Source organism: Numenius arquata, chromosome 9 (genome assembly GCF_964106895.1).
Source record: "Numenius arquata chromosome 9, bNumArq3.hap1.1, whole genome shotgun sequence".
NCBI classification, from domain to species: Eukaryota; Metazoa; Chordata; class Aves; order Charadriiformes; family Scolopacidae; genus Numenius; species Numenius arquata.
This window is the reverse complement of record NC_133584.1, coordinates 58,904,412-58,931,258: the sequence shown is the minus strand read 5'-3', so window position 1 is coordinate 58,931,258 and position 26,847 is coordinate 58,904,412. Positions and strand designations below refer to the sequence as shown.

At 48.4% G+C, this 26,847-nt stretch overlaps 1 protein-coding gene across 1 annotated transcript in view; it reads right to left on the bottom strand.

The window, feature by feature from the left end:
- The window catches only part of XKR6 (XK related 6), a 190,018-nt gene that overhangs the window by 17,445 nt on the left and 145,726 nt on the right, over positions 1-26,847 (bottom strand). The window contains exon 2 of the mRNA XM_074154142.1: positions 4,005-4,201. Coding sequence (XP_074010243.1) covers positions 4,005-4,201 — 197 coding nt within the window. The remainder of the gene's footprint in view (positions 1-4,004; positions 4,202-26,847) is intronic.

Sequence of the window (26,847 nt, the reverse complement as noted above, 5' to 3'; positions counted from 1 at the left end):
CGCTGAAAACTACAGCCTCGCGCAGGCAAATTCCCAGCGAAAGCGTTGTGTAAAGCACTCGTGACATGAGTGGAAGGACGTTAGAGGTTCGGCTAACGCTCGTTAAGTCTTAAAGTAGCCACGTGAAAAAATTAAGTTAAAGGAAACATCTTTAAGAGGAGATTTATGCTGAAAAACTGGAATCCCTCTCACCTCGCTAACTGCCTATAAGTTGGGTGTCTCTTTTAAGCTGGTTATATGTGCTCCTTTCCATTCAGTGCAGAGGAAGAGGCACCTCTGCAGGGTGAAGAGGGTTAAGGATGGTTTATTCTGCAAGAATGAGGTGGATTATCTGCCAGGAGTGATTATGAAACAAAGATCTGGGCTGCTGGGCTTTTTTTGTTGTCGTTAATATTATGTTTCTCCCTGCATACAGCATATTTCAATCAGGGGAAGTCCTCTGGCCAATGCTGTCCAGGAATCTGAGAGATGGCCACCCTTTCATCCATCCTCTCTTAAATCTCAGAGACAGTTAAGGTGAGTGATGGACAGAGCTGCATCCTCTTCAGAGTCCCTTTCACCTAACCTAACCTGAGGGTAGGTCTAAAAGCATCACCTAGGTTCTGTCTAGGTTCCCTGGAGAAGGGCGCTGCTGGAGGGCAAGCATCTCATCTCACCTCCTTCAGCTGCTTTGGACATGGGCTGATCCATGTTTTGGGGACGTCCTTCCTCCCATCCTTCCTCCACCTTCTGTTGACTCTGTTTTGGACCCAGACAGCTGTGGTTGTAGCAGACAAATATCTTGCAAAGGGCCTGCACACCAACACCAGCTCCTTCCACGTGCATATTCTGAGGCTGGTGTCAACCAGTTTGTCCCAGCAGCCACTGCACCAAGTGCTCCAGCTCAGGCTCTCAGTAGTCACCTTCCAGGTCAGATCTGCTCACCTGATGGAGTACACTTCTTTTCTCTCTGTGCTATTTTTTGCTCTTCCCCAGTTAATGGGTGACAGCAGCTAAGCTGGGATCTGGTCCGCCTTGTGCTAGGGATATGACGAAGGAATGAATCCTGACCTTCATAAAATCTCAGGGGTGTTGTCCCAAACTTTACTGAGGTTGAGACTTGACCTCAAATTCCATCTCCAGCATTTCTGCTGCTGATGGTGTCAGACCATGCAGGAGATGCCTACTCTTGGGTGAGCAGGGTCCCATTAGTGAAACTTGCCTGTTCTTTGAGTGCTGAAGGAGCAATAAACACAGGTTCCTCCCAACCCTTTCCAACAGGCATCTCTCAGGGTGAAATGGTTCTTGCAAGGCATGGTGAGGCTTTTCCTTCTTCTTCCCACCCAATAGATATGGAAACCAGGAAATTAAGCGTTAGCCTGATTGCATCCCCTTCTGCTGGTCCCCACAGTGCTCCCCTATTCACTACAACCACAACAGGCAAGATCAGCCCTTTCTGTCACCATGCTCCTAAACATCTCTGGAGGAGATGCCCTGGGTTTGAGTAAAGACCTCCAATGTATTCACTCATCTTGCCTCAACAGCCATCTTAACATGGGAACTGGGAGAAAAAAGCAAAAATTCCTGACAGCCATTGCAGTAAGTCCCTTCCTAAATCTCCTTAAACAGGAGAAGGAGACATTACCTGACCCATTTGGAGAAGACCGGAGCCTGGTTTGACTTCCTGCACTGGGCTTGGCTTTGCAGTCCTAAGAGAAGGGAGGACTGGGGCTTGAATATGCCATATAAAATCATAAATCAACCTTGTTCTAGCACTAAATGAATCCATAAGATGCTGTGTGAACCAAATGGAACTAGCTGGAGCCTGGACACGTTAGCACGGGCTCTACCTGGGTTTATCAGCCCTGCTGTGGGCCGTTTTGCCAGTCCCTCAGTGACACAGCTGATACTGTTCCTGTTTAGAGGCAGAACTGGCCTCTTCCTGTGATGAGCCATGCTCTCATAGACACGATGAGCCAGGGGAGGCTTGATTTGATTTTTAAACACACTGCCTTCCTAACAATATCCATCTTCCTTTGGTTTCTGCCTGCTTTAAGGGAAATCATTGATGCTCCCTTTCGTAACGGCTCCTCTCAGCATTTAATTTCCTTCTAGATAATTACGTACTCGCTGGGAGGATGGGGGAAGACAGAAGCACCGCATGGGCATGGAGGAGCTGTAGGCAACCTTGCACCTGAGTCAGGAGGGCTGAGCCAGCTCTGCCGCTCGTATCCATCACACACCCCAGGATGCGCGACCGCATCCCTGGCACAGGCAGGGAGGGAGGCAGAGGAGAGGATGGATGCACTGGGGACCCGGAGAGCTGGGCTGCTGGAGCATGGCAGGCAAAAGAGCCCTCCAGGGCTGGGGGAGGCAGGCGGGGACGTGCATTGCCTTGGAAGAGAGCGCAGCTCGTTCGGTTTGGTGGAGGAACGGAGGAACTGCATAGCTGAAGAAGGGGAGGGAGGGAGGGAGGAAGGGAGGCGGGGGGGGGGGGGGGGGCGGTTTGGAAAATGATGCAGCTTGTTCGGTGGATTAGGCAGCCATGCCTGGAAGTGGCAAACTGAAAGAGCCGCAGATTTGAAAGCCTTAGAGGGATTATTCGGCTGTGTTGTCTGACTCACAGCGCAGCAGAGGGCCGGCAAACTTCACCCCGTGCTTTTTGTAGCGAGCCCAACAATCTGCGTAACGCCCTGGCAAGCCTCTTAGGTTATGATTTATACATTTTCCGTAGGGTTAATAATGTTGGAAGCAGCAGGAAAAGGGTGCTGGCAAACGTGAGCAGTTCTAGCAGCAGTTGTAGGAAAGCATGTTCATCATGTCAGCACTTTGGAGAGCTTGTGATGATAGGTTTCAGAAAAAGACTGCATAAACAGGAGAAGGGAGGCCTCTATAAACAACTGTGATGGACATGCTCAAAGTATGGAGGAAGGGGAGAGCAGCCCGATTTACCGATGCTCTAGATAGTGGTGACCTTGGTTGATCCAACCAGCAAAATTTAACCCTGAAGGACTGCCCAATTCCAATCCCAGCTCCAAGAAACATCTCAGGTCTGTCAGAAATGGCATGCCACAAGCAGGCTGCCTTTGGGAAGCCAAGTGTGTGAATTGAGCAGGGGCTGAATAACCCAGCAGCTCATCAGCTGATACCACTGTTGGTCCTTGGAAAGGACAGTTTGGCCTCAAGCCGGTGACCCTTAGGCAGCCAGCATTCCCATGGGCACGGGTTGGTAGAGCTGCTCACCCCAGGGTTGGGACAGGGGCATTTGCCTCTTGACCGGGGTGGATGGCCTGTGATCAGGACATGACTGCAGCAAAGGACATCAAAATTGGCAAACTCTTCTCTGTGGTTGCTTCCAAGCCTCTGCTCATCTATTGACCTTTGCAGCGATACCTGCCCTACATCTCTGCCTCTACATGATGCCCTCCGCTGCCTTCTCCCCTCTCTTTTCTTGTACTTCTGAGAACCACAGTACCAATGACCAAGCCTTAGTTCCTGGGCGCTCTTCAGAAGAGGTCCTGCAGCCTTTATCTATAAAACCAAGCACCTTATACTACACTTCACACCATCAGAGCATTGCACAGGCATTGAAGCATCTGTCCTCACAACACAAATTCAAATGTGGCCAGTTTTATCAGTAAGGAGGGAAACTGAGGCAGAAGAGGATTGAGCTTGCCCAGTGCCAGGCGGCAAATGAATGGCGACACTTGCCATAGCAGCCAAGATTGCCAGCCTCCTCCCGATAACACCATCATTTCTTTAGACTGGACTGGGTGTGGAAGAGCTGAATCTTGGGTTTTTTTGATTGATACTGCTTTGGGTTTTTTTCTCAGTGGAACCAGGAGAAATTTTACCCAGCGAATACAGTGCGGAGCTGGAATGAGATTTGTCCCAAGTGGCAGCCCCTTATATGCCAGGTTGAGTAGGGCGGACGGTTAGCACAACATCCATCGGCAGCTGAGCATGGGATCAGAGGGGGGAGGCCGGGAGGATGGGGAGGGGGGGGAACGAGGGGGGCCACTTACATGGTAATGTTTCTGCACGGTTCTTTTGGATCATTATGCAGAGCTGTAGCACCAGTTGAGGGGCGCTCTCGAGGAAAGTTTCCAGGAGGCGCAACATATTTACGTCTGCATATTCGTACATCATAGCCCAGTAGAAACGCCGCTGGTGTTCCTTCCGCCTCTGGCTCTGGATCCCCAGGTACATAGTTCGGATATACCTGCAGGAAACAGGAGGAAAAGCTGAGCATGAGACTTTGACATCCATCAAAACCCAAGGGGGACAGGGCTGTGGGCCAACTGTGTGGACAGAGGGAGGCTGTACGGGTGAAAGGGAGTCTGAAGTGTCTACACAGCTCCAACAACACCTCCTGCACCATTTTGTATTGCAGGAGTGGGAGACCTTTCATTTGCACCATGCAAATGTGAAGCATGGGGGTAGGAAATGCTCGTGAAACACTTGCACAAGAAAACAACTCCCTCACTTTGTTCTTAGGATGAGAAGAGGAGAAGCTACTTGACAAATGCTGGTCATGACACTTGGCAATGGCTTGACAGATAGTCTAAGCCCCTTCAGCACTGTAGTAAAGAGCTTCCCGCGTGTACCCCAGAGATTTGAGCCCATTTCATCACAGGTGGAGCAATGAGACACCACCTTCACGTGTGACCCACAAATGCAAGAGGCCAGAGGTTGCCACTAGTCATCTATCGAGACTTTGGGCAATGTGGAGTAGAAGGAGGTGTCTCACACATGGACAGATACTGCTCTGTCACCTGTTTCCATATCAGGTGTGCAAGGAGACCTGCAAACCTCCCCCTGGGGGCACAACTTCCTTTCAGGGAAAATTTGGCCAACCTTCGTAAACAGAGCCAATCAAGTCAGCAGCACAAGGTGCCCAGATGTCACAGGACTCATGGCATTTAAGAAATGAAGCATCTCCTAACGGGGTTCTTTCTAATGCTCACTGTCATTAATGATCTAATATTGAGTCTTTTTCCTTCTCATCCTGAGCAGTGGCTGTAACCTTGTGCTCTGAAATTTGGGAAGGGAATCATTTTACCTAATGCTGACCCTGAAGTTGGTCATCTGAGCTAGTCAATGGAGAGAAATGTCCCCTCCTGGGACCGTTCATCTGTCCTACCTCAGATGCCAGCACGACGGTGGACTGAAGTGCCTTCTGGAGGCTCTGGGAGGGGCTCACAGCACAAACTGGGGTTTCGCCAAAACGATTAGATCATTCCTTGCCACTCGGGGCGAGATTGCACAGCAAGGAAGAGCAGGAGGAAAGGACATAAGCCTCCACGGCCTCTATATCTCCAAATTTCACCCAGGGACAGGGAGCTGGGAGGGAAGCAGAGGTAGCTCAGCAAGCCCTGCCCTTTTTCAAGCACCTTGTCCTTCCTTCCCGGTCGCAGCTTGCAAGCACGAAAGATGAAAAATCCCGAGAGAAGACGCAAGGACACAAAAAAATGACGCAGGAAAGCCACCAGATGGGGCTCGACACTCGAGAAAATGCTAAGCCAGTCACATACGACACTGGTGACACTGGTGAGATATCCCCAGCTGAGCCCGAGTGGGGTGGAAATGCCCGTGGACCACCTGCTCTCTTATGGACACCAGCCCTCCTCCCGCTCCCCAACATGCCCAAGGCCATCATCTGTACTCGGCATTTCCCTGAAAGCCCCCAGCCCCGGAATCTGCAGGATGACACCGGAATCCTGCCTTTTCCTCATGCATGCAAGAAATTATGCTGGAAAGGCAAAGTTGGGGAGAGTGGCTCAAGGAGAAAGCAGAGAAAAGGAGCATGCAACTGTTTTTTATAATAACAGCTAGAGAGGCCACCAAAAAACAATGTGGTGGTGCTCATAAGGTGCTGCCCACGGGCAAAGACAGCACCACCTCTGCCAAACTCTTTCCAGAGAGTTATTCACCCAAATCATCTTGTAGTCTTGCATGGCCTCCCCTTCCCAGGAGCTCCCATTCCTGCTAGTACATGAAACCTAAACTCCTCTTCTGAAGGTTGAGCCACTAATTTATCATCATCCCAGCCTTGGACAAGGAGAATTTTTTCATTTTCACCCTGCGGCAGTCCTTTACCAGTTTGCACACAGTTACCATGTAAACCTTCAGTCTTCTTTTCTCCAGATTAAAAAAACCTCAATTCTTTTCAGTCCCTTCTCACAGCTCACATTTTCTAGTCCTCTACTCTTCCACGTTGCTATCCCCACCAGCTGTCTCCAGTTTTGGGTTATTTTTAAGACTGTCTACTTTTCTGAGCGCTCTGGCTTGGCAGAACCAAACTGTAACAATGGCATTGAGTCACTAAAAAAGATTAAGAAGAAACTAACAGAAAGGACATCACGTCCTGCAATGATTTCTCCTTGACCTCTAGGGATTCATCACCATCCACACAGTAACACCCTGGTCCTGTCTCCATCCAGCCAGAACAACATCAATGACAGTAACACCAAATTCTCTTGGCTGTTGAGCCCACAGCCTTTTGTGAAGGCCATACCTATCATGGCCCTTCTACATGGGGAAGCTGAGTCATGGATCACCAAAAGGGGTCTCTCAATGTCCCCCAAGCAGCAGAACCCAGATCTTTTGGTCCTGTCCCCATTTTCTAACCGCCACAACACAAAATGTGAGTGGAAACATAGAATCATAGAAAGGTTTGGGTTGGAAGGGACCTTTAAAGGCCATCTAGTTCAACCCCCCTGCCAGGAGCAAGGACATCTTCAACTAGATCAGGTTGCTCAGAGCCCCGTCCAACCTGACCTGGAATGTTTCCAGGGATGGGGCATCCACCAGCTCTCTGAGCAATGCGGGACAGGGTCTGACCACCCTTACTGTAAAAAATGTCTTCCTTGTATCTAGTCTGAATCTTCCCTCTTTTAGTTACAACCCATTACCCCTTGTCCTATCACAACAGGTCCTGCTAAAAAGTTTGTCCCCATCATTCCTGTGGACCCCCTTTAGATACTGAAAGGCCACAATAAGGTCTCCCTGGAGCCCTCTCTTCTCCAGGCTGAACCCCCCCAACTCTCTCAGCCTGTCCTCACAGCAGAGGGGCTCCAGCCCTCACAGCATCTTCAGTCCATGCAAAAATATGGCGCTCTTTCTTTAGCATATTTTCAGACCCTCGTCAGGCAAAGAGAGGAAAGGGAGGACTAAAAATCCATTCTTACTTGATGCCAGTTGATTGTGAGTTTTCAGCAGAGAAAGTGCGAGAGTCACTATTTCTACCCAGTAGGCTTTCAACAACTAATAAATACCCGTCTAATTAATCAACACAAAATTTCACCCAGCTGTAACATTGGTAAAGCTTAATCCTATTTCTGAACATGAAGGTACAACACCAGTGTAAGCTATTTTATTCCAGTATATATGTTTCTTCCTTGTGGTATTTTATTTACTTGTTTGAGGGCTTTTTCCTGCCTTTACTAACACTGGTTAAGAGTAGACAAACTCTGACGAAAAAAAAAAATCAATGTCATTTCACCTGAAATTTGTTGTTCTCGGTCAAGCTGGTAGCAAACAGGATTCTATAATTAGACTTTCAAATCCATATTCAGGCCTGATCTTCAATCTTTAGCAACACAATGCTTCCTCTTATGTCAGTGAAAACCATTCACTGTTCTGTGCTTTTGAAAATCAGGCTAATTTATTTATTTAAGAGCTTAATTTTGGATACAGGAGCCTAACGTTGGGCTTTTTATTTTTTGAATGCTGGCTATTTTTATATACGAGTGTGTGTATTTGTGTGTATGCATGTATTTTTAGTTCTAAGTCCCATCATGGCTTCAAGAGATAGAACTAATTTGGGGTTGGGAGGGGGATTCGAGGCGATTTTCTTTAAATGCACAAAGGATTGGCTGTCCCCTCCGTTCTGGCTGGGTTCCCAGAATTCCTGTTGGTATAATTACCCTCACGCTTATTTACTACGTATGTCGCAGTAGCACACAAACTGCGCGGGGCAAAGTCACTGCTGTCCCTGCGCCAAAACACGTTTTCAAGGAGCCAAAGCCATCAGCTCCAGAAATGTGGACAAATAACCTCTGGAGAGAGCTCCAGGATGCTACCAGGAGGGAAAAGAGGAGATGCTCCTCCTAAAGAGGTCCACCCCCTGTAAAAGAAAACCCTACCCTAAGTGCTATGGAAAAAGATGCTCTGGAAAGCACTACTGAGGAGAAGGATCTGGGAGTCCTGGTGGATAGCAAACTTTCCATGAGCCAGCAATGTGCCCTTGTTGCCAAGAGGGGCAATGGAATCCTGGGCTGCATAGGGAAGAGTGTGGCCAGTAGGTCGAGGGAGGTCATTCTCCCTCTCTGCTCTGCACTGGTGAGGCCACAACTGGAATACTGCATCCAGTTCTGGGCTCCCCAGCTCAAGAGAGACATGGAACTACTGGAGAGAGTCCAGTGTAGGGCAACTAAGATGATTAAGGGATTGGAGCATCTCACTTAGGAGGAAAGGCTCAAAGAGCTGGGGCTCTTTAGCCTGGAGAAGAGAAGGCTGAGGGGAGACCTTATCTATGTTTACAAGTACCTAAAGGGTGGGTTGAAGGATGATTGAGCCGGACTCTTTTCAGTGGTTTCCAGCGATAGGATGAGGGGCAATGGGCACAAGCCAGAACATAGGAAGTTCCATTTAAATATGAGGAGAAACTTCTTTACGGTGAGGGTGACAGAGCCCTGGAACAGGCTGCCCAGGGAAGTCGTGGAGTCCCCTTCTCTGGAGATTTTCAAGACCCGCCTGGATGCAGTCATGAGTAATGTGCTCTGGGCAATCCTGCTTTGTCAGGGGAGTTGGACTAGATGATCTCTAGAGGTCCCTTCCAACTCTGACAATTCCGTGATTCCATGATTCCGTGTGGATGACAGAGGCTGCTCAGCAGTCTCAGCAAGGAATGTCCAGAGACAGGATTTTGGAGTCAGAAGCTCTGCCTATACCATAAAACAAAGCAGACCAAAGACCAGCCGTTGTCCTTGGCCAGCTGGCATGACTCGACTCCAAGTGCAGTCCATGCTAGTTGGTCTTAGCCAAAATTGCCAGAGACTGTGCTGACAATTTAACAGGGTGAACTATTACAGGATGGCGCCTGTGCCTTGACACTGTTCAATTTACAGAGGTGGCCCTGAATATCACCAGCAAAAGTAGGAGGATGCCGCAGGCAACAGACTGGCTTGAAATGAAGAGGATGCTGATGTGTTAGAGGGTTGCAGGAACATGGAAAGGCTCATCACCACAAGCCCTGGGCTATGTTTTGAGGGAAGAAGAGTCCTAATGGCCTGTCCCACACAACCACAAGTTGACCAAGGTCAGGAATCTCAGGCTATATCTGCAACAGTCAACAAAGGACAGGAGTCTGATCACTTTTCCTGAGGACAACGGGTCAAGACTGACCACAGAAATGAACTCTTTAATTCTCCAAAACCAGGTAGCTGCCTTCATACTCAGTATTGGGGATGATCTCTGCGCACTATGGAGTCCTAAACCCTGCCCAGGTTATGATTACTCGTGTAGAGTGCTCATAAGCCTTGACCAATCCAGTGATTATACTAACAATTTAGCAGCATGATGAAGTTACAGCGCCCACAACCAGGCCTTGAAGTTGCCTAGTTTGCTAGTATAGGTATATGGAAGGATGGAAAGGTGTAGGATTTGGGGTACTCAGACCACTCTCAACAGCTCCAGGTTGGAAAACTTCTTAACCAAGCACAGCCAAGCCTACTACTGCTTTCAGAGAAGGAAACACGGGCTTGGAAAATGGGATGGCATGCTTGAGAAGGCAGAAATAGACCTCTAGGAACAGGAGTAGCTCAGAAAATTAACCTGGCTGAATAGGTGTGAAGTTACACCTGCAGCACCTTACATGCCCCTTTGGATGGGTAGGATTTGTCAAGACGAGGAGGGCAACAACACCCTTCCCAGCATCTCATTTACCTCCTCAGCTTCTCTCTGGACAACCCTACATTGCCATGGCACTGCAGGAGTGTGGTTATGTCCTAGGTGTTATGGTGTGGACGGACACCATCTCCCTCACCACTCCATGCACCAGCCTTCTCCCTGGTGCTCACTCCGGGAAGAAGAAGGGTGGGATGGGGCGAGTTATTCAGCTGATGGCTCACCCTCCTGCCATCTCCTCCGCAGGCACTCCTGCCAACTCTTGCAAGGGACCATTATCCTTATGCACCAGAGGGTGTTTACAGATTAAAAGCCCACTCCTTGGAAGGGAGGAAATGAGGACGTGTAACTGCTCGGCTGAAAGGCTTGCAGTGGAGGCTGCCTGAACATACCCTTAAAATGAGGTTATGTGAGGCCAGATCTCAGCTGGAGCAAGCTGGCATCCATAGGGCTCTCGCAATTTACACCAGCTGGGGCTTTGGCCTGCTTTTTTAATTTTAATGAATTATTTTCATTCTAACAGATATAAAAGGAATATAAGATGCAGCGCTTAAGCAACAGGGGAGCATGAAAGTAAAATGCTGTCTATTAAAAAAATCAAAATCAAACTTACAGTTGCCATCACAATTAACGTGCTCAATATCAACATTTGTTACTGATTTTTTTTTTTCTTTGCTATAATGTTGCAAGTTAGCGATAAGGATTCACAGATGGATGATTATTGTTCCTCGTTGGAGTATCAAAGTAGCAACTATGGGCCCCATCCAGGTGCCGATACACCACAGCTTTGTCTGGCTGCTTCCACGGCATCAAACTCCTCCAGAACAAGGTGTTGCATCCAAACACCTCAGGGGAACAGTTCCTGGCCTGGGCTAATCCTCGAAGCTGGATTGTCTTGGGCCAAGACCATGCTGGGGGACCATTGCTAAACTGGGAAAGATTGCTTGCCATCTCAAAAGCAAGAAGGACCACCTGAAATCTTCTCACAGGACTAAGCAAGCAGCGCAAAATCCCTTCCTTTAATCCAGCATCCTCATACGTCATCCCAACCACATATGACTAAATCTCCCACCATTTTGATGGGCCCTGATTTTCAGGATCGGGATTCTCAGCGCTTTCTTAAATCTTGACACTTTTGGCATTTCTTGATGTAGTTATATATTTAGTTTGTACTAAGAATGAATAAAATGCAGCAAGAGATGCGTTCATCAAGTGTTGCAGTTTCTGCTCTCTCCTGCGCAGTTAAGCATGCTCCAGTGTACAACTACCCCTTACTTAGTTAATTGCTTCTATCAGCTCCTATTAAACAATTAATAATCTCCACTCCATGCCTTGTCTTGCTTATTGGAGGAGAATGTCACTGAACGCAAAACAAGCTTATTCCACGCCTTAGAGACACTTAAAAAGCTGAAATGTGTGGCATGACATCATTAATGAGTTCTGTAGACTAGTAGGTCATGGAGGACACCGTGTTTCTTCAGACACAGAGTTTATTGTCATCTTGGTGCTGAACCTGGAACTCCAATATGAGACTTTACCCACCTTCTAACTTATCACAACATCACTGACCAGACTTAGGAGTCACTCACCACAAGATTACACAACAGTGATTTCATCAAGGTGAGAAAATTGGATTACTTGGTCTATATTAACATTTTTGAGTTAAACTGTACCGGTGCCTGCTTCAATCTCTTTTCATGTTTTCCAGCATCCAGGCATTCCTCTTGGTTTGTTATTTCCTTATCCCTGCTTGAGAACTTCTCTGTGAGTCAGATGCTCAAAAGCATTAGCCAAGATCTGTTCCCTTTAAAGGCAAAGGGTCGAGTCAAGTCAAACTTTCTGAATACCCCTTACTTCACAGACACGATAACCACCACTTCAGGGAAAATACTGGTCTTTATGTGAATTCAAAACCCTATTCTTTAAATGCACGTATTTCATAGGGGATGATACTTGAACATCCATTTATATTAGAAAGTCTTGCTTTTTTGAAATACTATTTCCAACTGAAATATCTACTAGAAAGAATGATAGTTCCAGTCTTCTACTGTGCAGGAGAAACTGTAATAAGTTCATATTCTGAGCCAGTTTAAAGCTGTTTCAAAGCACAGATGGTTTTACTATATACCAACCACGCAAGAGACATATGATTTATTTTGTAAACTGTACACTGGGGAGGATCATATGATAGAGTGATAGAATAATTTAGGTTGGAAGGGAAGGAAGACCTCTAGAGGTCTCTGGAGCAAGTCTCCCCTCTAACTTTGAAGTTAGAGAAGGTTGGTGATGGCCTTGTGCAGTTGAGTTTTGAAAATCTTTAAGGATGGAGACTCCACAACCTCTCTGGGCAACCTGTTTCAGTAATTAACCACAATCACTACAGAAATTATTTTCAGCCCAAGATCAAGAAGAGAAGGCTCCAGGGAGACCCTATAGTAGCCTTCCAGTACCTAAAGGGGGCTACAGGAGAGATGGGGAGGGACTCTTGATTAGGGAGGGGAGCCATAGGATGAGGGGGAACAGTTTTAAACTGAAAGAGGGGAGTTTTAGGAGAGATATTAGGAATAAATTCTTGACTGTGAGGGTGGTGAGGCATTGGAAGAGGTTGTGGATGACCCCATCCCTGGAGGTGTTCAAGGCCAGGCTGGATGGGGCTTTGAGCAACCTGGTCTGGTGGGAGGTGTCCCTGCCCAGGGCAGGGGGGTGGAACTGGATGATCTTTGAGGTCCATTCCAACCCAAACCATTCTATGATTCTATGACTATATTATTTTCACTATTTAATGAAAGTGTACAAATTGCCCCCTCCTTGAAAAGAGACAATTCCGTCATGTAGTTGAGGCAATAAAATAATGATGCTGTATGATTTTTAGGATCCAAATCCTGTAGATTTGATGTTTGCAGGCTGGTTTAACTTGAGGCTGATAATTTTGGGGGCTCTGAGACACAAAACAGGGAGCTCTGTTCCCAGCTCCTCTGAAATTATTACTTATGTTGCAATGCCAACCGAATGGTACATATACTTATAGCGCCTCCTTCGGGACATCGTCCACGGTCTTTGCTCAATTCCCTTTTTACTGATGGTTTAAGCAGATATTTGGGACGGTGAGAGCACATGGCAGAGCTGCAGGTGTGCATTTCATGCTGCTGGCAGATACCAGGGTCATAACCTCCAGCAGATGCATGGGGTAGAAAATTGGGGCAAGGGCATCGCTGCAGCGACAGCTCCAGAAGCCAAAAACACGTGAGCTGCCCGTACCCGTGTTGCTCAGTCTGGGGGATGTTTCTGGGATTCATCTTTGTGACTATTCTCCTTTCCCAGCTGCAGAGTGGCTTTCTCTGACTCACAGGCTGAAAGATCACAACCAGAAGAAAAGAAACAAATCATAAGTGCACGCTAGCCCTCACCAGCCCTATTTTCTGGCACTAATTTGTCAAACTTTCCCAAATCTGGGCTGTTTCTGAAATATCCACGCTTAGCCAGAGCTGGGGCAGCATTTCCTTACTTGCAAAATGAATGTCACTGGTATATTCATTATGACCCCAGTTTTGCAAGCAGCTCTGCCCAGGCAGTCCCTCCTTGTCTGCATCCCCACGGGCTGTGGGATCCCCTTGGATATCCAGATTGCAGAATCCCTATTTCCAGATCTTTGCTCATTAAATCAATACAGCATCGGAGAATAGCTTTGTAACGGGAGCTACTACAGTTTTGACACAGCCTCATAGAAATCATGTTTATGTTTTTACTTGTCAATTATTTTCTGATCTATAGAGTCCTAAAACAGAAAAGCCCAAAGACCTCTTCAGCACCAGGGTATGCCAGCCCTTTTCTGACTTTAATGTGGGAAGCATCCTGTATAAAGGAGCAGGCAGGCTAGCAGGGGCTGCTGGAGAGGGTATCGAAGCGATGAGACATGTCACAGCATCTATCACACGTGGGATGGTCTCGCGTCCTAGCACTGAGCCAAGTGCTGCCTTTTATCACAGATTCTTCCCTCCCCCCCCCAAATTAGTTATGAATACTTAAGCCCCAGTCCCTTTCCTATTTTACACGTACTTATTTACTTAAAGTATACTCCGACACCTAGTGCTATCGCCTCCGGCGAAGCCTTCTGCTTTAAATCAAAGCTGTTAAATAGCTTTACACAGAAAGAAAAAAAGTTGAACTCAGACTGAATTTTTGATTCAAGTACGTCTGAGCTAATAGGGTTTAATGTCAGGGCTCTCCTTTTGGAAATAAAACTGGTCCCAGTCCAGCAAGCTTTGCAGGAACAGATGCAGCCCAAGGTCTTGAAAGTAAGCGGAGGTCTTTCGACTGACTTGTCTTGGCTCCAAGTAAGAGAAGTTTCACGGCAAATCCAGAGAAATGTCTGAGGGCTCCCAAAATGTGAGTATTCAAGGGTATGATACTACAGGGACACTTGGGAACAGTCACCTTGCCCTTGCTATATAGGATGGGACACTTAACCCAGGTGGTCTTAAAGGGTGATTTGGCATCACGTGGGCCCACCAGAGCTACAAGAGTCTCAGGAGAGGAGAAGTTTGCATTGCTCTGGGAGGCCAATCAAAGACAGACGCACATCTTCATCTCCTCACGGCTGTCTGCAAGCCTCCAAGATCCCTCGGTGGAGGATGCAGAGGATGCAGGGGAAAGCAACGGCTTTAACTAGCTGTGAGTCCCCTGGAGATGGAGACATAATGTGGTGGTTTTCTTTTCCAAGGGTTTCCCGCTTCCTGAGTGATTTCACAAACCAGTTTTGGGGTAGCAGGCCCAAAGATCTGAACAGAGACTGCAGGTTGCCTGGGGTCTAAACCCTCAAAAAGTGGTGTGGACCCCAGAGCCAAAGAAGAACACAACTGGGAGCTGGTCCCCTCACTCAGAGGGAAACATTTCCTATTCCCAGGCTCTGAGAGGTCGGGGAACTGATACAGGAACTGATACAGATTCTAGAATAATGTTCACTGAATTTATAGTATTTACTCTCCCCCTGGCCTTCAAGGTCACTGAAGCAGGACCTGAAATCACTAGACAAGACTTTTCCTTACAGCAAAGCCTCTCCTAACCCCCGTGGATGGTGGCTTTGTAGAGCTGAGCAGGCGGATGTTCAGGAGATGCTCTGCCAGTGAGAGGGGGTTTTTTAACCCCACACCAGAAAAAACACCACCCGGGAGCAGTTCAGGGGGAGAGGATGCTGCCTAGGAAAAGGGGAGACTGATTCTTGAGGACCTGGTGAGGCTGAAAAACAGCCCCTGCCCACTGCAAGAGCTGCCAGGCTCAGAGCTGTGGGCTTGCTGCTGGCTGCAAAATGCTCTCCCCACCGCTTGCATCCCTTTCCTGGCACACACCATCACAGAGCAAAGCTTCGGGGCTCCCCGGGGGCAGAAAAATCCTCTGGGGGCTGCTCAGCAGCGATGGGGAATGCTGGGGTCCACCCCAGCCTTGTAAGGGACCATCACAGACCTGGGACTAGATGCTCAGCAGCACGTCCCCGGCTCGTCTGTGCCGCGGGGGCCAAAGGCATCCTCAGAGCAAGGCTCCTGACGCGGCAGCTCTGCACGAGGGTTGAGACTGTCGCCTTCGTTTTGCCATCCACTTGAGAAGAAGGAGCTAAAAATTGGGTGAGCGCCTGTGAAATCCTGGAAGAACAGCCTCAGATCCCGGCTATTTTTAGTTCCGCAGAAGCTGCGCATACATTAGCAAGGGCCTGCCTCCCTCTCCGGGTGCGCAGGGCTCTGAGAAATCACACACCATCACACACCGCCGTCCTCCCAGCCTGCCAGGAAAGAGTTTAACCCCTGTCGTCTCGCCACAGTCGGCCCCATCCAGCTGCACCTTGATATGGACCCTGATGGGATCCAGAAAAGGGGGTAGAAAGATCTTCACGGCCATTTTGGCTCCAGCCAGGTGAAGGAAGAGTTGGGGGGTGTCTTTGCTCCATGGACCTTATATCGTTATATCTGGTGGCATGAACAGGGATCTTTCGTATCAGCTGGGGACTGGAAGGCAAGTCCCGCACAGAAATGGCATCTGCCTCCACTCACCATCAGGTCTTGCTGGGAAACAGCCACACCGTGGGCTGAGACAGGCAGGGAGGAGTTCAGAGCATTTGCAGGACCCAACAGTTGATGCCTCAACCCCAATGACTTGTCACGGTGGCCAAGCTGGATGCCATTCATGAACCATCACACGCCGCCTCCAGTGCCCCCACCATGAGGTGCCTAATCTAATCTGCAATCTTCTAGCCATGCAATAACCTGGGAAACATGACCTCATCCCCACACAGGCTCCTCAGATGCTTGGTGTCACATCTCCTTCCTCCCACTGGCTGTGCCTCTACTGGTCCAGACACATCACACCAGAACAACCATTGCTTGGACCAGGGGTGGGTGTCATGAAATGAAACGCACGATGCCTTTCAACACACTATTAACAGAAAATAATGGCAACGTTTATTTCTACGCTGCTTCCCCCCCGAAAGGATGAAAAGCCGTGCCTGGGCGAGGTGCAGGCAGGCCATCTCTGTGCTTCACACCCCCAGTGCGTGTCAGCTCCGCTGCCCATGCACTTTAACATTTTCCAGCTCTTTAATATTTATTACCTCTGCCGCTTTGTATTACTCATCAGCTATTCCTGGCCAGAGGAAGTGTACTGGCGGGTTCTGGAGCGTGTAGGTACCCTGTTCTTTAAGGGGGCTATAAGTACAACAGCAGTCTCGCAAACACACCCTGCATTTGGGCAGTGCAGTCTCCTGGGGCTTTGGAGGCATTGGGTGCAGGAGAATCACACCAGCCTGACCATCCCCTTGCAGTGGCTTTTCAAAGGCCGCAAGGATGTAGCAAGCCATCAGGAGAGGAGACACAGCACTTTTGGGAGGTGTAGGAGCCCTTACCTCAGCATATTTGTGCTGATCCCTGCAGAAACACCCCTTTCCTCCTCGGCATCCTTAGGAAGTTCACAGGGGTGTCCTTCCCTGCTTTACTTGCAGTTATTTCACAAGTCTCCTCCCAGCTTTGCCTACTTGCGGTAGTTCTTCCAAGCTGCTGGGGGCTTGGGGGCTCCCAGCAAGGATATAACACAACGAAGCAGCTCCAGCTACGCAGGAGCCTATGGGTGGCCGCACTTGCAGCTATTTCGTTTAATAGGTAACACCTAATTAAGACTGACTCTAAATAACGTGATGAAGATGACTACTTTCTAGTGGTCGTGTTCAGGAGAAGAGCGAGCCCAGGTACAGTATTGCCCAGTATTACAGTATTTTTTTCTTTTTTTTCCTCTTCTCCTACTAATTTAAAAGGAGCTTTCCGCTTGGAGCCTGAGAAAAGTGAAGCCACCTGACCATGGTCTCGCTCCACCACCCTCTGGGTAGATCTGAGTCTTCTCCTGCTGGTGCACAGTTTATCCAAGTGACACAAATGCAGTCGCAGGAGCTTTCTGCCAGTGCAGAGCATCTGGGCGGCGAGGCAGGGGATCCTCCAGCCCAGCCCAAGGGGCTGATGTTCATGCACAGTTAGGTGCAGAAATGGAGGCAGGCAGGTTAAGTGACTGCCCCCGAACTAGGGGTGGGGAAATTGGTGTGGAAGTTGGTGGTTTTTAATTCGGGAGGTCCTTGTCTCCCCTGTGCCTGCTGGATGGGTTCTTTTTCTCCTTTCGGAAGCGCAAGGTGGGTGCCTAATTAAAAAGGAAAGAAAGCCTTTTCGTTTTCACACACGTCCTTTCGACCTCCTGCTACTCAAAATGCTTCCCCAGCCCAATCCAATGCCTTTCGCATGCCTGATACGGCCCAGGCAGCTGCCCTGTGCTGCGCGGGGGGATGTTTGCATTAGCATTGACTATCGTAAATGCTTAGACGAGATATATCCCAGAAGCATCAATAAATTGCTGAACTCATTGATCTGGACGTGACTCAGGAGTCACCACTGAATAATCTCCTTAGGCACCTTCCTCTGGCTGAGCCTGGGCAGAGTTTCTGCTCTCATCAGCAAAGCAGAAGAGGTCTCTTCCATCTTGCACTTCTCCAGGGGAAGGCCAGCTTAAATGACACGTGAGGGCTATTGATTTCTGTAATGAATGAATGGATTTTCCCTTCCTGCGCTCACAACCCCTCCCTCTCCTGTGGAATAATTCAGCGCCTCTGTCATTTGCTGCCCAAACGCCTCTCCGACGTGCAAATGCGCAGCCTTTCCCTGCTGGCATTGCACCCTGTCTCCAAAGCTCCTCTGCTTTTTCCTGCCTTCTCTGATCTTGCAGAGAGGATTTAACCTGGTGCAGCGAGGCGAGGGTCCCAGGCAATGCAGAAGAGGAAAGTTTTCCTCCCAAGAAGGAAGATGTGTGATCAAAGGGGCTGGGTAAGCTCCGGCTGCATGTCAGATGCTGCAGAATTGGCTGGGAAAGGTGGTGCAGCTGCCTGTTGGAATGGGCCTGGAAGAGTTTCCTGCACTCCAGGGATCTGCCCTTAAACAGGAGCAGAGCAGATGTCACGGCCGTTGAGGAGCTGAAGGAATTACAGCTGGGGGGTTTGCAGTTATGGGTTGAAGCAAAAAGAAAAAAAAAAAAGCCTGGTGTATGCTGGGGTAAGCTGAGAAGCAAAAGCATGTCCTCTCTTGGCTACAAGGAGTCTCACTGCTAGCCCAAAATGTCCTTTCTCCCTGCCTCCCCCAGCTCCTCCCTACAGAACCCCTTCCCACCGTCTGCTTCTCCACGGCCTGTCTCCTGCTTTGAAGATCCTGCCCTTCCCACGGCCCCACGTTCAAGTGACCTGTCCTCCCTGCGAACTCCTGCCCAGCTGCTGTTGGCCACGGCTGAGGGGGCATTTCTCATCAGCTAAGGGATGTGCCAGCTACCAGGGCACATGTTCAAAAAAGCCCTTTTGCAGGCACAGCCCCCAGATGCAGCCTGACACGGTTAGCCCTCCTGCCCCTACAAGTCCTGCCTTGCCCTTCACAGGATTTAAGACCTTGAGCATCACAGGACACAGCATATGTCACCTCCTACATTTGCAGAGAAGATGCTGGAGAGACCTGCCATCAGCAACCAGCTTGAACAGGCTCTGAGAGATGTCTCCTGCCCATAAACCTGAGGTAGCAGAGCACAGTGTCCCACCTGCCACTTTAGGGAGCTGGAATTTGACATAACCCCTCCGTTACACACTCTGAATTCGACTCAGGTTGCCCTTTGCCTCCAAAGCTGAGCCCTGACTGATGCAGCTGACTCTGAGCATCTCAGCTCAGGATGAAAATCCCTCAAATCCTAGTCTAAAACTTCAGGTATTTGAATCTCCTAGGCAGGTAAGCTGTGGCAGGCAGACACAGGAGGGCCCGTCCAACACCAGTGACAGGTCTAGGCCACCAAAAGATTCATAATTTCCTTTTCCATCCTCCCCTGCCTCCAACACACCGTTCCACGTCTTGGCTCAGACCTCAACACCCAACTAGGAACAGTCCCTTGTGCCCTCTCCTGCCACCCAGGAGAGTGCCCAGGTGGGTTCAGACCCCTTCTTGGGGGTCCAAATCCCTTCTTGGGGGTCCAAATCCCTTCTTTGCTAGACATGAAGGAAAAGCTTGACCTTGAGCATCGAACATCACAGGCAAACCCATTAACCACCCCGAGCCAACCAAGGAGACAAAGCTCTCAGATTCCTGTGTTGGGGCTGCTGTGGAGGATATCTAACACTTAAACATCTCCTGAGACACGGCAGCATGTCAGGAAGACTCTCATCTGCTGGCTCGAAGGGTGGCCCAGGGAGAATAACGCTGAGGTTCGATTCCCTGCAGTCGGAAACGCTTCCTCAGCCACACGGGGTGGCCGGGTGCCAGCAGGCTGGGTTACAAACATGGTCTCATGTGGACACCCTGTTGGAAAGGGGATGCTGCAGGCTTGAGCCATCTCCAGGCTCTGGGGGGAACTAATCCTCCAGCTTCTATCCCTCCCCGCCTGCATGCCCTGCCTCTTGAGGTGACAGCTAAAAGCAGGACACCGATCCAACGCCTTTTAATGTAGCTTTGTGAATGAATCCCTTTTCCCCTTGCTCTCCTCACACAATCTTTTTCTCTGGGCTGTAAGGAGTATTTTGTGCCAAACGTTTCCAGTTTGCTCCAGTTGTTCACAGCTTTTTGTTGAAGCTCAAGTTCATGTGTCTAAAAATCTTTTCTGAAGCCACAGAAGTAGACCCAAGTCTCCTCGAATGGGATTTCCTTTCTGACTTCAGCTGTCCCAAAGTGGGAAAGCTAATTTAAACTCATCATCTCTGTTCCATCTTTTATCAATGGAGAGAAAGCGAGAGATTTCCAGAAAGCCATTCATCCCATCCCAAGATAAGTGTCTACAACACCTCCTACAGATTTCCTGTCTCCTTCCCTTGACTACAGAAGGGTCCAGACAACCAGCTGAGATCTGATGGCTGATACCAGATGTCTCCCATCTCCTTGGCATTTCCTTTTCTATCAGATGCCTCTTACCTCCTTGCCATCGTTTTGATATGCCATTTTGAGGACTCACTTGCGCTGGATTCACATACTTCCCCATGGAAAAGACTTAGGGGACATGGAGACTGGGGCAGTGCCAGGGACCATGCTAACAGGTAGGAAAGGATTTTTCCTGTGGGAAGTAAAGTTCACACTAACATTGAATGTATTCCCATCTGACAGCTGGAGTAGAAGCTCCCAGAGATGGCTGGGATATTTTTTCTTCCATCCATCTCTTAACTTGGCCTTCTTTTCCTTGTGGGGCAAATACACAGCTTTGGGAAGATGACACACACCATGAATAGCTCTTGTCTAGAATAGACGCTGTCCCACAGCTTCCACGTCCTTCCCCACCCAGAGGAGTAGTCTTGCCTTTCAATAAAAGTCCCCATAGAGGACAATCCCATGCATAATCCCCCAGCTGACTTCTTCAAGGCATCTCAGAAGAAGGTGGAGACCAGAGGCAAGACTCACATGTATCTGGGACCATTTCAGAGGGTATCAAAGATATCCATGGACTGCTGGCAGGCAGGACACAAGGCATGTAGAAGACCTGTACCCTTCCAGACCCACAGCCAAGGGTGCACTGGGACACCCACAGCATCTTGAATGGTGTTGTGTGCCCAGTTTGGACAACTGAATGGAGCTTCTGGGTCTCAGCCCAGAGGGGGAATCTCTACAACAACAGGCCACCAAGCCAGGCAGACCAACTCCACCCTGACACAGATAAGAAAGCAGGCTTTCCTTCTCCCCATGTTATTTGTTTCTCCATCTATGCTTTGCCCATGGGGAGCCACCTAGTTTATTTGCCTCACGCCTGGAGATCTTGCCCTTCCCTGGTCCCTGCTGCCCACTCTATGCACCGGCTGGAAGAAACCATCGCTGTGAGCCTGACAGCAGAGTCTGCACGTCCCTGCAAGCCACAACTACCAGGTCCTTCCAACCTCCAGGGCTGCTGGTCCTCCTGTCACCAGCTATGCCCTTTGACAAAGATGTCACCGTTCAGTGCTCAGAACAGAGAAGCAGCATATAAAGGAGGTTTGGGACCACGCTCGGTAGGTTTGTAGGCAGCAGAGAGCGGTACACGGGCAGAATACATCTCCCTGAACAGCTTTGTTTATTAAGGCAGCAAACGGAGAAGGTTGGGAAGCAGGAGGGAGCAGGATAGCAGTCGTGCAGTAGAGCCAAGACACTGTCCACAAAGCCTTCGCTCCAGCATTGTATCAGCCTCATGGGTAAGTGCAACCCCTTTCATTATTTTTTTTCCTTAGGACAAGTGATTAGTTCTGTAGAAGCCAAATCTAATTCATATTAGTTATTCACAACTGTTGCACCCCATCAACCCTACATTAATTATTTATAAATATATCCTGTTTTCCTCTGCCATTCAGCCGGTCCTTCTGGCTACTATTTTAGAGATGTTCTATTCTAGCAAGGGGTAAAGTAACTTGTCTCTGGCTGCAGTGCAGAGTTGAGAGACCTGGGCACAGAACCCAGGAGTCCCAGCTCCCAGATATCACTGTTATCTATTATTATAGCAATGTTAAAAGGCTTCTGCTGAGATCAGAGTTCGATTGTACCTAGTCCGGTTCATACACATAGTAAGAGACAGTTCTTGCCCTAGAGGATTTACAATCTAAACTGACAAGGACAGAAACACAGCAAAGGAAAGGATGTGTTATTAACAGCAGGGGACTGAGGCACTGAGAGATGCAATAAATTGCCTGCGGTCACAGAGGGAGCTTGTGGAAGATCCAGAATCTGACCCTCGATTTCCCACTGACGCTGTCTTGTCTCAGCCGTCAGGGAAAGTGCACACCAGGAATCTGGGTGAACTGGAAACTTTGCTGATGGTCCTGGTGAGGCCAAGACCCCCTGCTAAAAAACACAGCCCAGCAAAAATGCATTCTTGCCCCACCCTTATTTGTACATGACCGTGAGGGAGGAGAAAAGCCCCCTCTGATACCATGAGCCCCGGTGTCATCATCATCCCCTGTCAACTGGCTTCGGTTCACCCAGACGGGTCCCCTCCAAGCCCTGTTAGAAGGGTCAGGGCTGTGACTGATAAACCACGCCAGGTACTTCTATAGACCGGCAAGAGAGGAAAATGAAGCTGAAATGACTTTTCCTTAGGGGAAACCTGCCTGAAAGTGTAGGTTTCAGGGGACATCTGCCTGACAGAGTGACCCTCGGCAAGTTTGTTATGTTGAGCACAACACCATGCTAAGACTCCCACAAGAGTTGCTGATCATTTCTGACTCTTGTCAGGACATTGCAAAGCACGATGAGATTACCCCACCTGTCTGTACACACATGCCCTACAACACTCCATGTCTACATGCGTGTCAGAAAGCACATGAAGACAAATACATTTACTCTGTCTACTTAAGCAGAGGCTGGTACTACTTTTTGGAGATTTGTCCTCTGACATTAGTTCCTTTTCCATTAGCCTACCAAAGCTCCTTGACTCTCAGGGTTGGATTTGAACCATAGCAGTGATGCAAAGGAGATTTATACTATTCAGTGGAACCCCCAAACCTGAAAAGCTTAATATTAGGTTTGGAAGGATTTGATTTCAATTGATAAACATCAATAAATTTAGGTTTTTGCCTTGTCACATCGAGCCCCATGTCTCAATTAGCTACTCGTCGTCAATCTGATCAGTTTTGGCCTCAAAGTGACTCTAACTGCCCAGAAATTGTAATGGTCCGATCCGCAGGGAAGAAAGAAGCAAGGAAGAAGCATTGTGGGGTTGAGGTTTGGACTCTTCAGAAGTGGCAAAGACCAATGAAAATGCCAACCAAAAAACCCCAAAAGAGTGGTTTTAGCAGTTAAAGCCCTTTTTTAACAAAAATAAATGTCAAGTCACTTCATAGGAGGGGAAACAGAGAAATATGTAGGACTGTACCTGCACACCTCCCCATGGCTATGACCCAGCACCCCTGGTCCATACTAGAAATGGACCCCCCATGGCTATGCCCCAGCATCCCTGGGTCCATACTAGTGGTCATTACACTGGTTTTTATTCTCAAGCCATATCATCAGGGATCTAGCCCTCAGACAAGCATAACTATAATGTAGGAAATTGGGGAAATTTGCCCACGGTCTTACGCAGCAAAATGCATATTTCTGAGATCACCCTGCATCCATTTGGTCATAGCTTCGTCCTGCTGTGTAACTGCTTTCCTTTCCCTGCTGCCCCAGAATCCAGGTTGGATTAGAAATGGTTATGATATCAATAAATAACTTACTGCTGTGGGTGCTCTCCACATCTGCATGTAAGCCTTCGTACGCAGCCACGGCAACGGGGAATTCAAATGATCTGTCTCATTTCATCTTCCCCTTGCAGCACGCCGTCGCGGGAGCAAACATTCCCATGAATTATTCGTGTCAAATCATAGAGTCCCCGCGTGCTCCCGAGTGCAAACAAGCACTTCCCTTACATGATGTTTACGGAGCAGAAGCATTAGGTGAGGAATGAGCAGTTTTAGGGCTCGTGTCATTTATTGGGCCAAGAAAAGGAATTGTTTTTTAACACTGAGCTTTGTTCCAGTCTCCAGGGCCTCATATAAAGTAATTAACTAAACATTTCAGGGTCCTTCTCTTGCCCTGAGGCCAAGAGGAAGAATCTGGCCACACCATGCTACTGAACCCTCTGAGCCTTCATACCAGGGTGGGAACATCCAGCGCCTGCGGGGAATGGGATGAGCAGGGGGGCTCAGACAGCAGGGCAGCTACGCCACAATCGTGCAGAGTGCTCTCATAAACCAGGAAGGACAGGATGTAATAACGGCTTATGTCGATTTATTGTAAACATTTAATATTGTCAGTCTTCTCCCACAGGAAAGCATCTCTGACTCCGCGAGCTGAAGCCAGTCTGAGGTAGCTGCTGCCTCTACAAAGCCTTGGTCTTGCACAGGATCCTGTCCCAAGGCACTGACAGCCAGCTCATTTCTGGATGGCTCGCTGAAGAGAGGTAAAGTCTTCAGGACGAGACCCCCACAGTTCATTACTTTGGCTTTAGGAGGGTCCTCAGTTCTAATTTCCTTCACAACACACACTGCTTATTTGCACATCATGCACCTGATGCATCCCAGCGTCGAAAAACATCACCCTGGCTCAAGCAGACTTTGTGCTGGAGTTAGAGCCCTTGGGCTTTGCAATCTGCCCCCCTCACTCTCTCTTGGCTTCAGCCACCCTCGGTGAAAATTAATTTAGGATTAATTTAGCCTTCAAGTGAAATATGGTGTTCGTTTGGGAAGCATCAGACTGAGGGCCACCGTTCATGCACACAAGAGGTCGCAAGGAAGGGGCAATTTTTGCTTTTGGGGATATCAAGGACAAGTCCACCAGGAGGCAAAGCCATGCCTGAAACTCCTGCTCTTACACCGATCAAAGTCAGAGATCTTCTTGGTGACAACCAAAGCACCATCCCCACCAGAGTCGTTTCAATAACACATTAAGCAAACGAAGTCACAGTAACGTGACTTTTCCTCATGGACCGGGTTGCTCTCAATCAAGGTCTTTTAAGACCGTGTTCCCTAATAACAGGACTCTCCCATAATGGTGTCACCAAAGCCTGGCAATGCCACTCCAGAGCCCATGATCTTAAATAGCGTATTTTCCTTCACAGCTGTGAAAACTGCAGTGCCTTCACCCATTCTACTGAATAATGAGAGTGTTTCTGCAAGCTTGCCATGGTAATTTAAAATCAATTTTACTTTCGTATCCCATTATAACTTTTGCTATAGGAAATTAACGCTTTAGTAAATCATATAATGTCTGCAAAAACAACAAAGCGCATTAAATGGTAGTGCTGCAAGGTTTGGTTGACTTTCAATGAAAAAAAAAAACCAATGGATATATGTATTATAAATTAAATATGTACTTTGTATCACATCAGCCATGAGAAACACAGGGGAGGTATGTGAATCTGGAATGGACAACAACATCCGCCCAGTGATGGAGAGGAACACGCCCAGCCACTTCAGAACAAAAGGTACCCTTTTAGGTATCTTCTTGAATGGTAGAAAATAAAGCGATTGTAGGACTGGGACTTTTCACACCTGAGCTATGACTTTTAATAACTTTCATTCAATGTTTTGCAGGAACAGTGTGACTACATCCATGCTAGAAATCCCAGCAGTGTGTGGGAATGTGGAAAAAGGCTGAAACCTGACTGTCCACACTTAAATTGTTAGCGTGGTCCTGGCACAGCTTTGTGCTAGGAGAATTAGCCTTCTCCAGAAAATTCCCAGGCATGGATGAAGAATTAGCCAAAGCTGAGGATCATTTACAATAAAACATCTGAGGTGTCACCCCATTATTTTGGTGGCTTGGAGATTTGATTGTGCAAATGTGAGTAGACTACACAGGTCAGTCTCAAGGTCAGAGAACAGTCATTGAATACTGCCCTGGTTCAAACACAGCCACAAAGTTTGGGGCACGTTTTACCAATTTTTCACTTGAAAGCCAACAGAGAGAGTTCCTTTTTTAAAAGGTGTGAGGTTTATGATAAGGAAACTCCATGGATGGCTCTCGAAGGCCTTTCTCCATAAAACAAGGAAAGCACATAGGGGAGGGAAACATATCTTTGGGTTGAAAACCAACTTCTCTTTCAGTCTTCTGGATGGTTATATGATAAGGTGAGCAAAGACTGCGGTGAGACATGATACTGTGCCTACCTAGATGGATTCAAAAACCCCATTAAAATCACTATGGTGTTATTTCTACTAAATAGAGGTCTAGTGAACCAAAGACATAACTATTTTTTTCCCAGTTGACTGGTGGAAGCAAAGAAGAAACTAAAAGACAGGAGATGCTGAAGGCGGTTGGTGAGAGCAGATCCTCACGGGGTAGCCCATGGTGGGTAAAGGCTGCAGTTCAGATCCCTGCTCAAAAATCAGATTGATGTGGCAGGGGCGGACACAGGCCTGGGGGAAGAATAGGAGGATCTAAGGTTGTCCCAAACAAGACTGTGCCCAGCCTGCACGTGTGGGTCAGGTAGTAGGGCTGTGGGAGGACAGATGCCACCTTTGAAGGTGCCAGGTACCAGAATGGCTAAAGCATCACCCTGCTGTGTGCATGATGGTCACCAGCCCCATGACCAGCACCGTGGAGAGGTTGTTAATGGGTGGTGGTGACAAATAAAGCTCACTTCAGCCTGTCACCCTGCAAACCATGTTGTGATCTGAACCCAGGTCTTCCGCTCGTTGTCAGCTGGCTTCACCAACTGATTGCAAGGTACGGTGGAGGAACCTGTTCTTCCTCCTATATTTCCTTTCCGGCATTTGGGAAATGATGCTCAAACCCTCTGGTGATGCTGGTGTGAAAGCCAAAGCTGTATCATCCATGGCAGATGAACTGCTCCAGCGCTCCCAGACTTATGGGGCTGCTTTTCTGCCTGTTTTCCCACTGATGAGCAGAAATTTGCAGAATGTATTAGTTACCTCCAGTCCTTTCCATGACAATCGCTTCAATAAAAAAAAAAAATGCTAAA